This window comes from Anopheles ziemanni, chromosome 3 (genome assembly GCF_943734765.1).
Source record: "Anopheles ziemanni chromosome 3, idAnoZiCoDA_A2_x.2, whole genome shotgun sequence".
Classification (NCBI taxonomy): domain Eukaryota; kingdom Metazoa; phylum Arthropoda; class Insecta; order Diptera; family Culicidae; genus Anopheles; species Anopheles ziemanni.
In genome coordinates this window covers 12,222,376-12,243,387 of record NC_080706.1, presented here as the reverse complement: position 1 = coordinate 12,243,387, position 21,012 = coordinate 12,222,376, and the positions used below count along the sequence as shown (strand labels likewise).

At 50.4% G+C, this 21,012-nt stretch overlaps 1 protein-coding gene across 1 annotated transcript; it reads right to left on the bottom strand.

Moving 5' to 3' along the window:
• Positions 1-1,974: 1,974 nt before the first annotated feature.
• Positions 1,975-19,153, bottom strand: LOC131288199 (uncharacterized). The gene is made up of 11 exons (XM_058317313.1): positions 18,503-19,153; positions 18,262-18,419; positions 17,936-18,175; positions 17,668-17,855; positions 7,662-7,777; positions 6,351-7,518; positions 6,143-6,273; positions 5,890-6,049; positions 5,411-5,821; positions 5,014-5,338; positions 1,975-4,948 (listed from the first exon to the last, which is right to left on the bottom strand). The coding sequence occupies exons 1-11, from the start codon at positions 19,151-19,153 to the stop codon at positions 1,975-1,977; spliced, it is 6,522 nt and encodes a 2,173-aa protein (XP_058173296.1).
• Positions 19,154-21,012: the final 1,859 nt, after the last annotated feature.

Here is a 21,012-nt window from a genome sequence, read left to right as displayed (position 1 = left end):
AGAGCGTCCGCCAGGTTTACCGGCCCGAAAGAAACGGCCTGGGGCGTCAGAAGGGGCACAGCATAGATACAGTCGAACGGCGTCGAGGGAAACTCCAGCTCTTGCGCCTTCCGGACGTAGGATTCAATGCCGGCCTCTATTTGCACGCCTTGTACACTTAAGGGTTCCGTTAATCCTTGCATCAAAAGGAACTGAGATTTAATTTTATCATCCTTCATTTACTAGCATCCCTTTAATCCAACCATCCAACTATGGTGGGGGTTGTACTAAACCCCATTCGGTACATGGTTATATTTAGTACACGGAATTTTATTTTTCACAACTCACATACCCTCCAGTCGCTATCCGAAACCGTGTGCTCCGCGTGGTTTTATGAGTGGATTAATTGTGGTACCACTGCTGATAAGATAGCTAATCACAAATCAATGGACGCGTTTGCTTGTGCCTTGATCTACTTAGAAAACGTTTAGCGAAGACTTTCGACCAAATAAAACGAGTCTAATATTTGTCAATCGTAATAAAAGTTTTCAAAATGAGCTAAACTTGATAACGAGCTTATGAAATTCCATAATTGTATCCTAAAGATTGTGTCTTTGTTCCATTTCGCGACAAAGTGACATATTTTACTAGTCAGTTATCCTTGTAAAACAAACGTAATTTAAAGTGAACATACGGCCATTCAAATGTATTAGCCTTTGAGAAATATACCCAATACAATGCCAAAACTAGAGCAAAACAAAACTCCTATTGCAATTACAGGTACAGCCATCACATTCTGACTCAGCACAGGTTTCCACATCTAACCACGCATGACGAAATGGTAAATGTTCTGTGTATGGCTTCGGCCGGAAGGGATTCGCCGTGAGAATGTAACCCATCGCTGGTACCGGCCGCATGCCAACTGATAAGCTTTCAAACCCCGCGTGACAACACACTGTATCCGGAAAACGTGTTGCAATGCGAGCATAACGCATCCAGACATATGCCCGACACTGCTCTGGCGCAACGTCGCTTTTCGCCGACGAACCGGTGGATCTCACCTGCCATCGCTTGCCATAACGATTACTTCGCTCGGCGAAACTTACCCATCCATTTCTCCTCCAGCCAACCTTCCAAATGGGATGGTTGAAACAAATAAATTATTGCACAGATCCGGCCACGATTGAAAAATTCCCCCACGAACTCGAGGGCCACGCTCAGAAGATGTACACCTCAGATGTACTTCAATAGATAAGACGCATGACCTATCGAGTTTGGACTATGACAACAGTTGATAAGCGCTAGAAACAACGTGAATCGACGGCACACAACTTCTCCTTAGGAAACTGCACGTTCATCCATCAACAGATTACAATGGGCTGATACGCGGTCAGTTGATGATATATACCCATATAGCTGCACGGACCGCCATTCCATTTTGCTGTAGGAAAAATAAAACATCCATTGTGATTCATCATTTCATATTTATTTCATTTTCCATTCGAAGGAAAAAAGACATCAATACTCTGCTCTTCGGAAGAGCATGAAAAAAACATGAACAGTATGAGGCGTAGAACGAAGGGGTGGGGTGGAAGGATGGTGACACAATTAACGACGGAACATACTGACTGACTTGATCATACCTGACGTTGCGTCCTGCCTTGGGGAAGGAAAATCTCCAATTTCTGCTAAAGCTTACATAGCGTGCGTATCCTACCGACGGAAGGGGGCGGAAGAACGAGCTGGACTAGACTAACATAATACGAGTGGCCTTACTACCGAATTCTCCGGACGAATAACAACCGCGCCCAAGTCCCGAGTTTGGGTAAGAATTTTTCACAACACAACGTACGGCCATTTTTGCACTGCATCTGTTTACTGGTTTTTTACCGAACGGAAAGTTTTACAACCAACTACGGACACCGGCGGTCACACTTACTAAAGCGAAGCGAAATACACAAGTGCAGTTTTGCACGTGACCCATCATCATCATCATCATCCCGATCCCTTCCGGTCGGGCTCGAGGAAGCCCAGGCTGCGGCTTTTCTTTAGCTCCTCGTTGCGCTCACCGCTACGACGGAAACGATTGCAAATTGCCTGCACGCTGCCAGATTTCTTCAGCGGCTCACTGTCCCCGTCACGCCGGCTGCCGGCATCGGCCTGTCCCTGCCCGAGGCTCTGGGCGCTTCCCATTTTGCGCGCCGCCTCGCCACTAATATCCACCATGAGACTCTGCCGGCAGAGGGTCGAGATGGCGTGCATCCGGCTGAGATCCTTGCTGCTGCGCCGTAGCTTCACCTTGCGCAGCTTCGACGCAAGATTCGAAAGCCCGCCGAAACGACCCGCTCCGGAGGTACTGGCCGTGGTAGTCGAACCTCTCTGCTCACCGATTGTGCTGATACTGTGGCGTGATGTTGCCCCGGTGCACGAGGAACCGGACTCGTTGCGACGCAATTGTGCCGCCAGCAACTCCGACTCATCGGCGATCGACGATCCCATCGTGCCGATCACGCCGGCACTGGCACTCTTCATCAGCATCAGATCACTCTCCAGTAGACTGGAGGACGCCGTACTGGTGGCACTGATCTGGCTGATGCGATTGCTCCAGGCGAGTTGATCCTCGGCGGGGGAGGTTCGAGGTCCTGTTCGATCCAAATGACTAGGAGCGCGCAGAAACTCTTCCTTAGCTTTCTTCAGCTTGAGAGCCCGCTGACTCATCGGCACCGTCAGAATGGTCCGGTTTTCGTCGAGTGGTGTCGTCGGAGCCGATCGAGAGCATTCTACCCGGTGCTGCTGCTCGAGGTTGAGCCGCCGACGAGCGATCAATCGAGGGCTGGGCGGCTTTAGAGCTTTCGAGGAAATCGAAACCTCCACCGTGCACTCCTCATTCGGAACGGATCGGCACCGGGCATATTTGTCACCGCGTGTCGCTACCTTCTTTCCACCGCTGCCACCAACTGTCGCACTAGTTGTCCCGCTGGCGATAGGAGATTCGGTACGTTTCTTGTACAGCCGTTCCTTCTTGATCGTTCCCGTACTCGTCGTCGATCCCTTCGTTGTACTTGTGGAGGACTCGTTCCCCGTGTCTGTAGGCTGCTGGTCTCTGCCTGCTAGTGCCCTGCTCCTCTCCAGCCTGGACAGTGTGTCACGCCGCCGTAGACTATCGTACGCCGGGAAGGTGCCCAGCTCTGAAGATTCTTGTTCCCTCGCCCCATCGGGCTCCAAACACTGTTCCCTTGGCATCGGCAGTTCCGCTTGCCGGGCACCTTCAATCTTGCTGGTACTGGACGATTTCATAACCACCAAGCTGTCTCCAGTTCCAGCCTTTCCCGCCATGTCGAACGATTGCTGTGCCGCCTCTAGTTGTCGGAGCGATTTGCGCAAACTGCCGGCACTTGCCGACTTAGATAGCTGGATGGTCTCCTGATACTTCTCCGTCTGCTTTCTGACTCGTCGATCGAGCACCGGCGATCGCCAGGCAACGGGCGAGCAGGACCCCGAGCTGTGTGGTGAAGTGCCTCCGGCTTTCTCCGTCGTGAGCCGCTGATTGTACTTGGCGATCATGAGTCGAATGTTGGGTGAAAGCTCCTTCGCCGGTGCCTTCGAGTGGTCCACCCTTCGCTGCATACCTGGAGACTGTGGCAGTGGGGGAAGGTTCGTCACCAGCTTCTGCTGTTCCTGGGGACTGGGTGCAAGGACGACGTTCACCACCGTCTCCGGGTCGTTACCGGAACTTGACTCGAGCTCATGGCTGATGGCGACCGTTTGATTGATGCTCCCGGAACTACCCAACGCCGCTGCTCCCTCACTGTCAACCGCCGTGAAGAGTTTACGCTTCGTTTTTACCAGCACGCTTGTGGTAACTGTCGGATTGGGAGGTGCCTCTAGTAGTTCCACGCACGTTTCCTGCGGTGATATGAGCACGTCATCTCCAGCACCCTGTGACACACAGCTGAGCGAAGCGTTCTGAGGCTGTGGACGCTCCACCTGCTCAATCTTCTGCCCGGGTCGTATCTTCAGCACGTACACCACGTCGTCCACGACACGCTCTGGGCCGGGGGTCAGCTTTTCCAGCGAATCTGAGGACGGTTTCTTCGCTCGGCTTGTCTTGCGTTTTGTCTTTCGAGGCACATCAAGCACGTAGTTTTGCGGATTGTCGTCGCTGTCGCTTTCGGTCTTGCTACTTTGCCGCGAACCCATCCGTTTGATGCGTGTCTTCCGCCGGCTTCCGTTGCTTAGATTCCGCTGTAACTTTTTGCCCGCTCCCCCGTCCTTCTCGGGGGAATCCTTACGTGTCGTGGCGGAAGGTACTTCCACTGCCGCCGGGTCGGGCGTGTGAGCGGACGAATCGGGCGATTGTGAGGTTAGTGGGGCTGGCTCAGATTCCGAGCTCACGGGAAACCGACGGGAAGAGGGGGTCGGTTGCACCAGTTCGACCGTATTGACCCGTACGGCGTTGCACACGAACGTCGGTGTCACGTTGATGGTTGCCATACTGCGCAACGAGTCTTCCGTGCGCTGGATCGAGCTCGTCGCCTGTGCCCCGAGTGCGGGCGTAATACTGATCTGTGGGATGTCCTCGTCCTTCGTTCGACCGTTGGCGTTTCCGGTGGCGTACTTCATGTACGAATGGAGCGACTTCTTCAGCTCCGCAACCAGCCCATTGATGGTCTGTACGTTGGCCAGCACGGTGCCCGCATCCCCAGCGAGTGAACCATCGTCAAAGCGGTGCAAATGGCGAAGCACGTCCAGGGCGAGGTCCTTCATGTAGACGAAAAATGCAATACTGTTGCGCGAGCCGGTTTCCACAAACTCCGGCAGGGTTGCGATGAGTGCGCGCAGTACTATCTTCAACCGGCGCACCTCGTCCCGATCGACCGAATCCTGTTCGCTCAGCCGTATGAGTAGCTTGGTGGAGTCTTTAAGAATCGTGCTGCTATTACTCGAAGGTCTCGACGTATAGCCAGGGCTACAAAAGAAACGAAATTTATCAAATCACTCGTCAAAGCGGGAACCCGATAAACAATTTCTTACTCTTTAGCTTTCTGGTTTACACTGAGCGTTGTCGATTGTCTCCGTTCGTCCCCGGGAAGTACCGGTAGCAGTGGATCCACCACCTCCAACACCTCATCCTCGACCTCCACCAAAACGGCACCTGGTTCTTCCCTTTCCGGCGCTAGCTCGAGCTCCGGGTTTGAGGAAACTCTTCGGTTCGAGCCACTATCCTTATCGACGTCCTTCAACTCATCTGCATCATTGAGTGACAGGCTTGATGGCTGATGGGAAATGGACGAAGCGGAAGGGTTTGGCGCAATACTATCCATAGACAGCGATCGGGCAAGTCCTGGTGACTTTTCTCCTGCAAAAAACAAAAGATTAAGAACCCCTGGTTCACTGGAATGTTTCCGACAACTTCTATAAGCCAACGTACGTTTTGTTTCCACCACGACACCACGGTTTTCGACCACAACCGGTGCGTATCCCGGATGTAACAGCGCAATGGTGGACGCCTCCGGTCCAATGCCCTTTGCCTTTTCCCACTCGAACAGCTTGCGGGTAAACTTTCGCGAGATGCCTTCGAACTTGATGAAACCCTTCGTTGTCTGCACCACCAGTTCCTTTTTGGGTGCTTCGCTTCCCACCAGCGCCTTCAGCTTGGACAACCCTTCCGTCTTGTGCTTCTCGAGTTCGTCGGATGTCTTGGACTTCTTGACCGCACCGGCGGAGCCTTTCGGGGGCTGCTGGCGTTTCATTGACGTACTCGCCTCACCGCCACCTACCTGGGACGTTTGGCTCGAGTAGGGAGGGACTTTGTTCGCTGCCTTCATCTGTTTCCATTCCGCTGGTTGAGGCGTAAATACAAACATTGATTACATTGCATCAAAATGGCAACTAAAAAGTTGTACTCACATAACTTTTTCTGGAAATCTTCCGGCAGATCTTTGGCATCCGGTAACTGCTTCAATCCCTGACCCTCCAGCTTGATCTGTCCCGTCTTCCACAGCTGCCAGTCGGTGATGGGTTTCTTCTTCGAGTCTGCCACATCTTTCGACGAGTGCGGTTGATGTTGCTGTGGACATTGAAGCAAGATTAGTTGAAACGATTAGTTTCCAGTGCACTTTCAAAAACTCTGCTTTGAGAACTAGAGAGACCCCCGGGTTACCTTCGAGCGCCATTCGGTCAGCTTCTTCTTAAAGTCCGGCGTCAGGTTATCCTCTACGATTGGCGGCGGTTGAGCCTTACTGGATGGACTGCTCGAGTCTTCCTTCAACAGCTGGTTTACTAGAAGCAATACTTTGGAATATACCAACCGCTACAATTTCAGTGGTTCCAGAGCCACCATCGTTCGCTCGACGCTAGGCGATACTTACGGGGGCTATTGTTCATCAGCAAGGCCGCCGGTCGCATCCGCTCCCATTCCTGCTGCTTGGCGTCGAACTCGCGCTGTAACTTCAGTTGCAGCTCCTGATAACGCCGCTCGATCTCTTCCCGTTGGCGCTGCAGGGTGCGATGTTTGGGCGATGGTCTCCGCTTCGGAGTGTTCTGATCCGACACGTCCCCGCTCGAGTAGTCCGCCTCGACGATTTCGGCCACACGTTCCGACGGACCCGCGCTGCCACCGAAGAAAGTGAACTGCTTGCCGGACGGACTGGCGGGCAGCGAACCCGAGTCCGGTTCAACCGAAAGGCCTGCGTAGCTTTTGCGCTTCGGAGAGTGCTTGGGACCGGGCGAGGAGGACAGCGACATCCCGGCACTGTCCCCCTGGTCCGACACGGACACATCGATCGACTCCTGCTGCCGGCTAAGGCTGAGTGGCTTTGGGGGAGATTTTCTTAGCTTACTAATACTGCTGCTACTGCTACTGGCATTGCTACTGGCCGCTGGCACCAACTGTGTGACACCACCACCACCACCGCCGTGTGGTCTCGTTTCGATCGGGACTCCCTCAGGTACGGATTCAATATCAGGTATGTGTTTGCTCTTGCGGGAACTTCTGGTAGTCGCACTGCTACTGGTGCTACTAGTGACCGTAGTGACGTTGGTGGCTGTTCCAACACTCGATTGCGCTGCCACCAACAATCCTCCGGCCGCGACTCCCTTATCACCACTGCCACTTCGCACCGTTCGGTACTCGGTCACACTAGATGGTCGCCAGTCAGCATCGTCGCCGCTGGAAAATGTGCCCTGCGTCGTCGGTACCGATCCGCACGGTGAGTTGGGACCACTCTGCGCCCCACCACTGCTATCCCCCGCGGTGGTGGCCCCCGTCGATGCCGGCAGAAGCAAAAAGGTCGGTGTAACCGCCGCCGACCGATGCCCGGGCGATGTTTGGCTGGAGGAGAACGAATCCGAGCGCTCCCGGTGTTGATGTTGTGCCATCTCGCACGCGTCCATCGACTCGCAGGGACTTGCCTCCCGGCTGCAGCCCACGCTGTTCGATGGTTTGGTCGCATTTCGGCGCGACTCGTTCGACTTCAACGAGCCACGATGGTTCTTCACGATGCCCTTCACTTTGCTCCAGGCCGATTTGTTTTTATTCTGCTTGAAAAAAAAACGAAAAGAGTATGTTATGCGAGCAGCCTCTCCAAAGACGAACAGTAATCTAATGATCCACGACCATGGGTTGAGATGTGACACACACACCCACACATTGGCCTACTCCGCTCCTGCGCTACACTTACCTTATCCATCTGGCGGATTGGTTCGAGAATTGCCTCACCATCGAGCGACCGGGAACGGCGTGCATCCTCCTCCTGGCTGCCCCGGTCCGTGCTCTTCACCGAGTCCCGTTTGCCATCTGAAAGAGCAGAACGAGCGGAGACAGCATGACACCAGTTTGTCTGCGAACACGGCATCGCAGCGTCCGGCCATCTCCGGGCCACGCTGACGAATCGATTCGTCTCCGTAAACAATTAACTAAATTGACGATCATCGGCACCGGTTGGTCGGTTGGTTGATTGCTTAGTTGGTAGTGGTGATGTCGGTTCGACCTCGCATCGGCCAGTGTCCCAATGACACCCCATGCCAACGGAACTCCCCCGTCCGCCGACACCAAATGCGACGTTCTGTCTTCGCTGATCGTGAAAACGTGCGGGTGTTACAGACCGCCCGCGCTATATTTAGCCGGATCGACATATTTTTATCGAATCCAACGCATCTTCGCTCACTCCCGCTCCAGGCACCTCCCACCCCGGCCTAAGCTACCCCCGAGTCTACGGGTGGCGTAACTCCAACCGGAACAGGCAACAGAAACAACAGAAACGTCTCCCAAAAGCTGGCTCCGATGAACTCCAAACGGGAACTGGCAGTGGAAATGGGACTGGTTGCGCTTCAATCTTCGCCCGCAGCCGAAGTACCACCACCCTTCAATCGAACGGTATCTCCGAATTCCAAGAACTTCTTCGGCCTGGCGGAGTGGCGCATCGTCGGCGAACGGCGTCATCCATTCCTCTCCCCCTCCCCTCGGGACCATATGTTTTCACTTTCGAAATCGACTGCGACTGCCACGACTCACGATCACCCTCCTGCCCTCTGGCCGTTCCCACCGACGGGTGTTTTTTTTTCTTTTGCCTGGTCAATGTTTGCGGCATCTTTGCGGCAGCTTGCGCGCCACACCGATGGACTTCCTTTCCCCCAAAAAACCGCGCGAACGGCGAGCGCGAAAATTCCACCCCACATAAGAAAAAAAAAAATACTACCACGCGAAAAAGGGGTGAAAAATGAGAGGATGTGTTTCACGGTTTGATTCTCCATTCCCCCCTCACCCCCTCTCCCCCTTTCATCCCTCGCCACATTTTACGACTTGTTTACTTTGCGCTTAAACTGTTTTAATGTGTTGGTGTTTATGTGCCCCGGGTGCGCCCGTATGTGTCCGATTTTAGTGTGATTAAATGATCATTCTCGCTGGATGCCGGATTTTACGGCACAAACCTTGGCTTCTTATCTTTTAACGCCCTTTTTTCAGTATTTCAGTGTGTTTTCAAATTTTCGAACTTCATGCAGCAAACTTTAACATTTTAAAAATTTATCTTTTCAATCCGTATGCACTACCAATTTTTTTTCGTCTAGAAATGTCCTGTTGATCGATCCCGAAAAACAAAACAGAACAATCAGAGTAAATTTTTAAAACCATCATTTCAACTTTGTTTTAATCAGAATGAACACAATAATTTGATGGTTCTACGTTTTGTCTAAGAAGATCTGAATTTTATTAGAGAAGTCAATAAATTTGATCTGTTTTGAGGCCTTACCAGGCCTCAAATTGTTATCAGCTAGTTTAAAATGTTGGTAGTTTGAATAGATTTCTGTCTGCAAAATTCAGTAGTTTAAAACTTACTCGGATTCAATATGCGCGGTTAAATAATTTAAACTCGCTTTTAATCCGATCCATTTATATGATATAAATCTTATACGAAACAAGTAAAAATGACTCCCTGTGTATTAGAACTATACTATTAGAACACTTTTTGACAAGTCAATAACTCTAAAATGGTACGATTTAAATAAATACTAGGAAACGACCTAGACCGAAAACTGGGATAATCTATAAGGGCAGCTATGCTCCAACCCTGACCCATGACTGAAAAAACAATCCTCAAGATTTCGCTCCTTCCCAAAAAACATACCCTTGATCAATATTTGTACATTTCTCGACTGAAATCGTAAAACTGACTCCGTTCGCCAGTCCTTCGATTGCCGTTGGAAAAGTGAAGATTTTCATCAATTTCCGCCCAAACCGGAGCTCTTTGAAGTCCACTACGGTCCGTCGGTGCGCGCTACTTTCGACCACTGCCAATTGCGTACAACCGATCGTCATATTTATTTTCCCGTCCTCGCGCACGGAGCGCGTACGCTGGAAGTAAATCCATAGAGGGAAGGGGTTTTTATTTCTTCGAGGAATACCCGCCGCACTCTTTAAACCGAATGCCTATCCCATGGAGGGCACATTCCGAAGGGCTATGAGGAAACGGACAACACTGTTTTCACACCCAGCTAATACTCTTCGGAATGGGATCGTGTTTCTGGTTCAGTTAACAATTCATTTCCAAAGTGAACCAAGTGCAGCTTCGACGGATTTCCTTTAGCAAGCCGAGTGCAGATTGTGAAAAACGTGATCAACGGTACGATGCATGCTGCATGTGCGTAAGCAATGCAGTTACGAATAGTTTCGTTCAACTCTCGGTGGCATTGTGCCCGGGCCAAGGCGCAATCCAAGGGTCGATTCGTCAGATGTGGGCACGCTGCTTTTGATTTACCTACCAGCAGTACGTTTTTTCCGAACGTGGGCCACTAACATGCCCCCCGTTACTTTTATCCTATGGCCGGTCCTTGCACTTTCGCCTGCGTGCGTGAAACATCGCGTGCTTATTGCAACGTTTCGTTTTGCGTCTTAAAGACGCTACTATTTTTACATGACATCTAGAGCAAATTAGTGCGTTGTGACGTGCGACCACCCAGTAGAAAACACAAAAAAAACATAGACCCCACAAAAGATGGACGGAACAGGCCTTACCACATTAGAACCCTTTCCCTTACCATCGCACTTCCCTTACCCTCCCCTTTCCAAGCCCATCGATTGTAGGGCATCGATCAAACGGTCTTTCAAAGTGAGCTTTTCCTCAATTTATTTATTGATCGAACCCATCCCCCCACCATCGTTTCTTCGATCGTACGTTAAGCGTTTGACACGAACCAAGCCGGACGCAAATGGATGCATCGATCGCAGGGGCAAGGAACATTAAATAAACAGTCGCGAATCAACAAATCAGCAAAAACAATTATATTAATTGTTTCGCGTGCGTTTAGCTGGGGGCCGCACGAATGGCGTACGTTGGACGGATTTGGCTCGGAAGGGCGCGGTTCTTGGCGTTTTGACCGTGCCAAATATTGTTCCTTTTTCTCTGGCTCGTGCAATCCAGTGATCAACAGTAAGTATGTGGATGCAAACAGGACGCTTTGGTTTGATGGATGAAAATGAATAAGAAAGCATAAAAATGTATAAATTAATCTATTTAGTTATTCGCAAAATCTAGATTTTCAAATTAACAAATATGTTTCAAGCATAATGGCGTCTCCATCTTTCAGAGATTGAAATTTGAAATTGAAATTTTTCTACAAAACAGTCTAAGCACGATCATTCTCATTTGCGTGATGTCAAAAGAAACAGCGGAAAACAAAACCTGGGATCGGAAAGGAAAAATAAATTGGACCAAATTTAGAGCATAAAACGAGCGCAAGGTAAACGACCCAGCTCCAACGACCCGTGCCCCAAACGCAATCCCGACTGAAGGTCAACGGGGAAAACCAGGAAAATCAGGGGATTCACAAAAAAAAAAACCAAACGCAATCACAACCAGTTTCCGCCAAGGTTCGCACCCTTCTTCCCGGTTCCAAAACGCGACACGCCGAAAGAAATTTCGCAACCGTCCCACACCGGGTAGACACGGCGGGTGAGTTTTCCGCGACAAACCCAATAGCCAACCGCCTACGCGCGCGGCTCCAAAGCGAAACAAACGTGATGATGTTGTCCACGCCAACCGGGGAACACACACTTGGGGCCGGCCGAGATCGACGAAAGAACAAAACCCAACCGGTGGAAAAGAAAGAAAAAATGCGCGATGGCGGAACTACGGTGTGGTGTGAAAAATAAATAAACATAAACATGTCTCGACTCACTGTCTGTCGAAAAAGTGTCCAACGGTTGGCCGCCGTCGTCGATGGCGTCGAGTCCGCGCGGGTTGATGTGGAACGTGCGTAGCTGGTCTTTTCCGGTCGGAAGAATTGATGTTATTTGCCCGCAAACAAGGCCATCGTGGTGCAAGTTATTTGATAGAACGAATTAGTCATCATTTGCGTATCACATCAAACAGGATCAGAGGAGAGAATATGTCACGTTTGCATCCCCCGAAAGAAGTTCACCTCGAATATGCGTTATAGCGGTTGAAATTGAAACTTTATCTTTTTTTTAACGGAATCCTAAACAATCAACAACACTAAACTGCGTTTGCAACACGGAACCTTTACCAGAAGTATTCCACCCTCGCCCAAGACATTTACGGGACTTTTTAGAGGGGTAGGGGAGTGAAGGGGCAGAGTGGAAAAATGACTAAAGAAGCTAAATGCAAATACGAATAAAAACACCACTTGAGAAGTCCCACTGCGAGCCGAGCTGCCCACTTCATCGAATGCGCAGCAGAACCCAGGGGCATGTTTGGGCGTGTTTACAGAAGAAAATCACAACACAAAAACACACATACACACACACACACAACTACATGTGCGCACGCGTGCACAAGGGCACGATCCGTGAAAATACGCACGCATTGGTGTTGCAGTTTTGCGATTTTCCGACCGCCCGTGGTGTCCGGCCGTGGAGCCATTATTTATCGCCACCTCCCCCTCCCTCCCCATCCCAGGTCCGGAGGGAAAATATTTCCTCCCGGAGCGGAGGACCCATTCAGCGTTTTGATTTACGAGCTCCACTGGGAGGACTCGCTCGGAAGGACTGTTTGGGTGCAGTCTTTGCGAACGGAACGCAGGGAGCGGAAGAAAACGGTGCGGGATCAGGGGAAACGATCATCATTTATGCCACTTGCTTTTCCCCATTTCTTTCCCGCCTTTTGGCGTTTAATTTTTCGCACGTTTCGGCTCGCACCGAAGTTTTTTCCGCGCACCACTGGGTGGCGTATCTGGCGGGTGCCGAAAGGGTGAAGGAAGTAAACTAAGGAAGGACCTGGAACACGCTGCTGCCCGTGTTGATTTACTATTTTGGCAAAACGTAACGATCGCGACCAAGGTTGGGATCCGTAAGGCCTTGGAACAGGCAGTGGAAACTGTTTTGGGGTGGTATATTGTTTGCCTAATAAAGTAATGTCTGAACAAAACATGAGGCCAGCTTCCTCGGAATGTTTCCACAACTCCATCAAGCAAACAAGTTTCGACAATTTTTATGTGATTTCTTTTCATCTTTTGTCAAATGCTGCTGATGTCATAATCTATGATGAACGTGAGTTTTTGCTGCAAACATAAATATACCGGTCGGCTTTTGCAATGGAGTTTTTCCACTTACTGCCTGTTGGATCAAGCAAACAAATTTAAATCCCATCGCGACCCGAGAAACAGTTGGTTTCCGTCACCGCACGGGAAAGATGCCTCGCCGCGAATACACTGCTACCGGAAAAGCCTTTTCATCGACACCGCTGCGAGGACGCGAAATCTGTATGTATGTGTGTGCGTGTGTTGCTTCACTCGCCGAAATGAAGAAATAAATAAAAGGAAAGCACCCGCGTCCCGCGGGATCATAAATAATAACGATCGGCAAACACTTCAACGCCTCTCCGCCAACCGTTCGTTTTGCGTTTCGGGCCCGGAGGCCTTTGTTTCGCTGGGTTAGTTTGGAAAAGCGGAAATAAAAGCGTTAAAATGTTGACTCGGTTGAAAACTTTCAAACTAAATTCTGCTTCGAATAAGTTCGAAAATCAAATTCGGTGTTAAAATTTACCAAACACTTCCAAATGCAACCATATAAAATCGCACTAATTTGGTCTATTGTTCTTATGCTGGCAGTCACTTTTTTGTGGATATCAAATTCCTTTTTTCTCTTTGTTTTTTTTTTTTTTTATTTGTGTAAACATTCCAGTCCATCCAGGGAAAACTTATATGCCGACAGGCGCACTCGGGAACTCGGGAACTGGGCCGAAAAGTCCGGTGGTTGCGCGCGGGTGCGAGCTGACACAAACCAGAGCACCCGAAACCGTTCGAACCGCGGGTGCGAGCCGATGATAGCGCTTTTGGCTCGAGATTATTTTAAGTTTGTTTATTGTTGTCGGCTCCAGGGAAAGGCGGGCCCGTGTGCGGGGTGAGGTAGCGCGAAAGCGAAAGGGAACGTCTGGAAATCCCTATCGACACGATCGAACGCAAGATGGAAGACCTCCAAACGGTTCGACGATTACGATCACTCGATCTCGTGGAGCGGATCCTGGGCGTTCGAAACATAGTCCACCCACCCCCCCAATACAAACGCACCAATGGCCAATGAATTTTGAACCGGTACCGGTATCGTTTAGTTTTTATTTTTCTTTTGGGAGGAAACCACCGACGGCGACGCGTTTGACCTACTTTACACTAATGATCGGCCAGCCGTCTCGGGTGTGTCAATTGAAAGTAAAATCACCTGTTTCCCACGCGAAGACGAGGCCTACCTACTCCTTTTCCGCGCTACAAATCTCATCAATTTCCCCCCTCACACATGCACACAACCGTACAAACAAGCACACAGATACGATCCTTCTGCTTGCGGCCCGTATGGTGTCGTAGGGCTTGGATCTCCGCCTCAAATATGTTCATGTGTCCCCCTATTTGCCCTCCTGCAGGCCGAACATAGTCCGCTCGTGCTCATCGGAAAAACTGTCAGCTGGAAGGGTGAACGCAGGGTGGTGGGAAAGCTGAAACGGGATTTCTCCCGCCGCTCTCGGGACAGGATGAGCAGGAGGTACGGTGAAAGTATGCGAAACGGGGCGCGCTAGTGCCGACAGCCCAACGCCGCTAGGAAACGGACCGACGAGCGGTGAATCGGGTGCGAATCGCGCAGCGCAGCGTCGAACCCAAAATAGAACGATTATGTCATAGCATATCTTTAAGCTCTCGGGTTTCGACGGGAGAAGCGGCTTCCAAAGCGGCTGCCGGAGCCGTTGGTTGCGTGCAGCTTGCGTTGAACCGAAACCGCCGAATACGTACTGCATCGGGTGTTTTTCTTTATCCTCCTCATACACACACACACACGCACACATGCACGCCAGTGGCGGTGGCGCTTTCCTCATCCCTGGCGTTCCGAACACATCCCGTGCGATCTCATTTGAACCCGGAACCCACGGGCGTACCACGGGAATGCAAAGTGTCTACCGCTTTTCGTGATTTTCTTCAACCATCTCCTTCGCTCCGATGCACCACAGAATTCAGCCCCCCCCCCCCCCCCCCTTCACCCTCCTTTGCTCAGTGCAAAGATACGGTAAAGCCATGCGGCACCATGCGTCCCCACCGTGCACCGACCGACGGGTAATTATTTTTAAACCGCAACTCCACAAACCCTTTCGCAGGAGAAACGCTTAGGAGGGGGGATGGCAAATGTTGCATTCGGGTATCTCGAGCGTCATCAGCATCCCCGGAGTGCCCGGTCAATGCCGTCCGCCGCGGGGAGGGGAAAAAAGACGATTTGGTGGCACAGATCCTACCCATTTACGAACCGAAACAAACGACAAAACAAACCCCAATTGATATTATTTTCGCGCAAGTTGACAACGTAACATAACAACCGATGTAGAACCGTTTCAAATGCTGTTTAGTCAACACAATTTCTTAACATGTTTGTGGTTCTTATGCCACATTTCTCTTTTGCGCACTGTTTGTTTAAGATACGGCTAGTCTGAAAACCTGTTCCGCTGTGCCAAATAGATAAGCTTCATGTTGCGACGATTGTGTTACCCTTGTTTGCCACGTTTAGATAACAAACGCCTGCTCCGGTGTTTTGGAGCACGTGTTACCAACACTCTGCCGAATGGACATGGCATTTTCCAATACTGAGGCTGTGCTTTTTCGATGCAGCGAAAAATAGATCGTGCTATTGAACGATCGTGATTTGTTTTAATGCGAAAATAATACCAAGAAACCTTAAACGAATCATTTTCCTGGTTGCCATCCATTCGTAAAAAAAAAGTTCAAATACAATTGGAAAATATATTCCTCTCAACCAACCGTATGAACGCCATCCAAATGCGACATCGTGGTCCAAAAAGGGGAAAAATTCCACCATGTCACAGTGCAGTATCCCTGTCCCACACGTAAACTGTAACTCAATGAAAAAAAATCTACCCCCTTTTTGGGGTCACAAACGGGCCGAAAAACCATCAACCGTGCCCCCATTTTCCCGCCGCGTCGGTACATGGATTGGATTAGAATTCACCGGGGAGAGTGTAATAGAGACACACAGACAAAAAGAGCAAAGGGAATAGCACGGTACGGTGCTGTCCGCGGCCGGTCCATAACCGCTCTACAGGTGTGGTGTTCAGCACGCCGGGAGAAAGAGTTTTAAAAATAACCCCAAATTCCTTCCACGCTCCATTCAGGGCTGGTATTTTCGTACGGGTCGGGGCCGGTATTTGAGCGGAATCTTGTCGCGTTTTGTGCGGGGTAGCGGTTACTTCACACGACATGCGGGGTCGGTCCCGGAGCAGGGAGAGGCGTTAGCACCCAAACACGCTGGCAGACACAAACCACAGCAGTCGGTCGCAGCTTCGAAAGGATAAGAAAGTGAAGCACTCAAGTGCATCGGCTAAGTAGTATGGTGGAAGGATTCGGAACGCCGTCGGTTAACTGGCGCTCGGGTGGCCCTGCCCGGAAGGTACTTGAGTTATTTAAGTTCCGGATAAGTTGTGCAATGACCGTAAGTACATCGAACATTTGGTTTTTCCTCAGATCTGTTTGTTTTTCCTGCCCCCATGAAGTCATAATCTCATCGCGAGCAAATCGGCACAGCCGAAACCGAGCTCCCGAGTACTAAGTTTAGCTCCATGACGGTTTAATCTTCCGCTTGCTGCTGGCAGGAAGTAGCGTGAGGGAAGCAATTCGAGTTCACTTCCCCCTCTCACACTATCAACCTCTTCGCAGCAAGGAGTGATACTTTCTAGTGTTCATTGCGCGTACCCAGTCTTCCGTGGGGCGGCGCCATGTTTATAGTATCATCATTCGCTTTTGACGCAAATCACACCCCGAAAGTGCACGGTTAAAGCTCGCGGGGTGTCCAGTGCGGTGGATTGGCGCGTGCTGGCTGGCGCCAGGTAACCATCATCATCCCATCCCGCCAGTTACGCTCTAAACAAATCGACGCAGAACGAATGAAGCGCTCCAGATTTTGCGATTGCGGAGTGGGATGGGCTCGCTCAAAGTGCAGATTAGAGGCAGGATTTTTATACCACTACTCAGTACGCAAATCTTGTCAGTCCGTCAAAACGTACACTTATTTTGCAAGGAAACAGTTTCAAAAGTACCTACAAGCGTAAGCTAACGACTGGATTGTCTACATAAACCATCGCAAAGGGTTGCGTAGTGTCTCCATAAAATCTGCTATATTTTATTTAAAGCAAAAACGGAGGTTTGTCGCTGGGATATTTAAAATATTTACCCCTTGCCCTTGTAGATGTCATAAGAATCGAGAAGTATAAGAATCTGATATGATCGTTGAAAAATAAACAGGATCTCACGTTTTTGCAATGGCCTACTCAGCGTGTAGCACCACGATATTGTTTTCATCAACAAATGATGTAACGAGAAAACAAAAATAGTTAACAGCCTGTGTTCTAGAATCCAGGAATTTGAAATTCGTGAAACGCTTGCTTTCGAGACGCTCGCAATATTACGTGCGAATGCAGTTATGTCTTTCTAAAAATATGCTCCAGCAGAGGGTATTCGGTTTGCCATCTTCCAGCCTGCATCGCTCCTCGGAAACGGAATGCGGGAGCAGGCGATTGTTTGCAAAGTTGGCTTTCATCGGAAACCGAATACCCGAACCCAAGTGTGCGAGAAATGTAAGCAAAAATATCCCTCTTACGCCTCTCGTGCATGGCATTCCGCACAGCCGGAGGCTGGATGGAAGAACTTATCGTAAACTTTGTTTCTTTTGTCTATTCCACTTACGTCTCTCGCGGCCCCCGGTGCTGGGATCCGGTTCGTTCATGTCGGTTAGGTTTTCTGCCGAGCTGGCCAAACTGTTCTCGCCCGGTGTCCCCGGTGCCGACCCTCCGCTGACGACGATCCCAGAGGACGAGCTGAACACGGAATCTCCCGAGCTCCCCACGCAGGGTATCGATGGCACTCGAAGGTATCTGTGGGATAAACATAGACGCCTGGGGATCAGCCATCCGCACAGACATATCGCGGGCAAGCAACCAACCAACCAACCTACCTGGCAACTTCGTTGTTCACGGGAATCATCATCGCTTCCGAGCTCTTGATCTCGTTCGATGGGAGCGCACTGGTCTTCTCCCACTTGAACGCCGCCTTCACCTTTGTCCATTTGGACACCTTCGGCTTGAAGTCGGAGATGGCACTCTGGCGACGGAGTGGGTAGTTGCGGCCGCTGCTCTCCTTCCGGAGCAGCTGGAAGTTTCCGATTTCATCGTTGATCACCGACTTGCTACGTTCCCTGCACGAAATGGGGGGAAGGGACATAACAACGCGATCCGATTAAACTCCGGAATGCGTTATCGAGTTCACAGCGGAAGTTCTTACCGTTTCGAGCTGCTTCGTTTACTGCTGGCAGTGTTGCCAGCGGCGAGGATCGTTTCAAGCAGTGCCAGATTCTGTTCGATCTCGTTGTCCAGCAGATCGTTGTCCGACGTGTCTTCCGGAATGGCACTTGCCACGAACCCTTCGGGATCTTTGGCAATCTGACACAGGGAAGCAGATGGGAGATAAAGTATTGTGAGGAGAAGTCCATCTGCTGAATTTTGGATTACCCAACAAGACTTACCGCTATTTGCATCAGCTTTAGCTTTCGCAGTGTTTCCACATTACGCAGCTGCCAGTGCATTCGCATGTTCTGCTCCTGCAGCGTCAGAAATTGCTCGATCAGCTCATGCAACCGATCCAGCTGATCGATCGCGTCCTTCGTCGAGAGAGCCGCGGCCACCGATGGTCCAGCACGGTTCAGCAGCATCAGGAACTCGTTGGCCGACTCAAACCCCGGCTCGGCCGGAACGGTGCGTGAGCTGCCACCTCCCGTTGCACCCACCGCATCCTTTGACGATGGATCACCAACCGTGGCGGACTGGAGAGGGCCTATGGTGGATGCCGTGGTGGACTTCCGATTCCCACCGCTCGGACCTCCGCTGTCACCACCACCTTCGCAGAGCAACCGTAGGAACTGTGCCTCACGCTCCTTATACGTAAACAGCCGCTTAAATGGGTCCGTCTCCTGGTAGCTGCCGGTGCGGAAGACGTCCTCAGCAGTGTCCGGGACTACCTCCGCACCCGGCGGCACCGTGCCCGGCGCATGTCTGTCGATCGTGGGATCCGGCGGTGGCGTCGGGAGGTCGCGCCGTACCGAATGCTGGGGATGCTCCCCGGAACGTTTGCGATGTGCTTTCACCTTTTCCTTCTCCCGTTCCTCCTTTCTCTCCATAGAGAAAAGAACACAACTTATCACACTGCGTTTGCACTGCTTTCCACACCACAATCTGTATCACTCAACTTCACTTCCTTTCAATTCTCTCAGGCGGGACTACGCTGGACGGAAGATGGGAAATTCACAGTCATCGTTAATTCGTAAAACGACTCCATATGGCTCGATGGAACGCAACACCGGTCTCGAAAGAAATGCATCCATTCTGGATGGAAACAAACAGTTTCTCCAACCGACGGAGATGACTTAAGCACAACACCAGGTAACGGAGTGCAATCACCAACATGGCAAAGATGAAATAAAATACGAAACGAATCCTCTTGAACTCAACGTGGGTTTCACCACAAATAAGAATCTTATCGTTCCCCCCTTTTTTTTAAACGGACATGAAGATAGAACAAAACCGCTGGCGAGTAGCTGACGAAACTCAATGTCAGCAAATCCCTCGTTTGTTTTGGATTCGGATGGCCATCCCGGTACTTCGCTTACCTCGGACGTGCTGTTCTAAATCTGGTACTTATGTATGCTTGTGTATGAAGTCCCCAGACAAACCCTCTCCCCTCTCCACTAAGTTTACATTCCAAGACCGTTCCGATAGAGTGTAAGTCATGGATGGTTCGTTGCTCGATCGAATGAATTACGGTCGTTCACTGTCAGCTAACTACTGTGACACACCGCAACATACCAACCGCATCGTTCGTATCGAACTCTCTAAAAGAAAACAACAACGGAAGTCGTCTGCCGCTAGCCAGTTGGTTACAATTACCGTCTGGGTTTCCAAGGCGGTACTGAATCAACGCTTCTGAAGAATGCAAATTACTCACATTCTGTGCCAAGTATACCATACCAGAAGGAAACTAATGTCTGTGCGCTTCAATATAACCACACGCACCGGGTCTTCTAACGTCCAAAAAAAATTAAACTCCACCATGAGGGGAAAACCATATCCTGCCATGCAACCGGATGATCCGTGTAATGAATCTCATTAAATCCGCTTTCGATGTTGTAGAATATTTGCTTATTATTTTTTTAATCTCTCAACCAAGCCTGGCAAACCATCAAAACACCAGGCTTCTCCATGACCTTTGAAGGAACGTGTCCGAAGCCCGAATCACCATATGATATTTCCCGGCCATTGGCCATTTTCCCACATTGAACATTTCGGAAGCTTCGGTCATCCCTTCGACCAGAGATTGCTGAATGATCATTCGGTGGCCGTTTCCGCACAGTTTTCCGCCGCTACCCACAACGGAAGCCAGCATTAAGGTCGACGAGATCGTCATAGATGAGGTTTCCTTTTTTCGTTTTGCTGCTGCCTCCTTGAGCATGTTTCTTGCGAACAGTTGTCTGAAACCATGGCGACTTTTATCGACCGCTGACACACACACAGACACTCACACACACACACACACATACGTACACACACACTCACTCACATATACCTGCACGGCCCACACTCGGTCGGTTGGCGGCAGCTCGCCAAACTGTCTCTGTAAACATGCCGTTTTTCTCTCTGGCCACGGCCAGACGCCTGCACACGGAACCACTTGATCGCGAGAACGATCATTTGTTGCTACAAGTTGCTGCGACGTATCGAAAACGACAGGAGGAGGGAAAGTACGACCACCTTCGTATGTTGAACGACAAATTAGCGGCACACTGCTTGAAATGGTAAGTGAACTTTTGGGAGAACTTAAAGAGGGACCACACGTGTGCGGGAAGGTCCTGCAAATCAGCTCACTTTCTCACCTTGAATTTTTGAATTTTATTTTTCCTTTTCTTTGTTTTCAATCGTAGCACACTGGAGATTTATTTCTAGGAGAATATTGCACGAAATGATAGAACCGAAAAAAAAATCA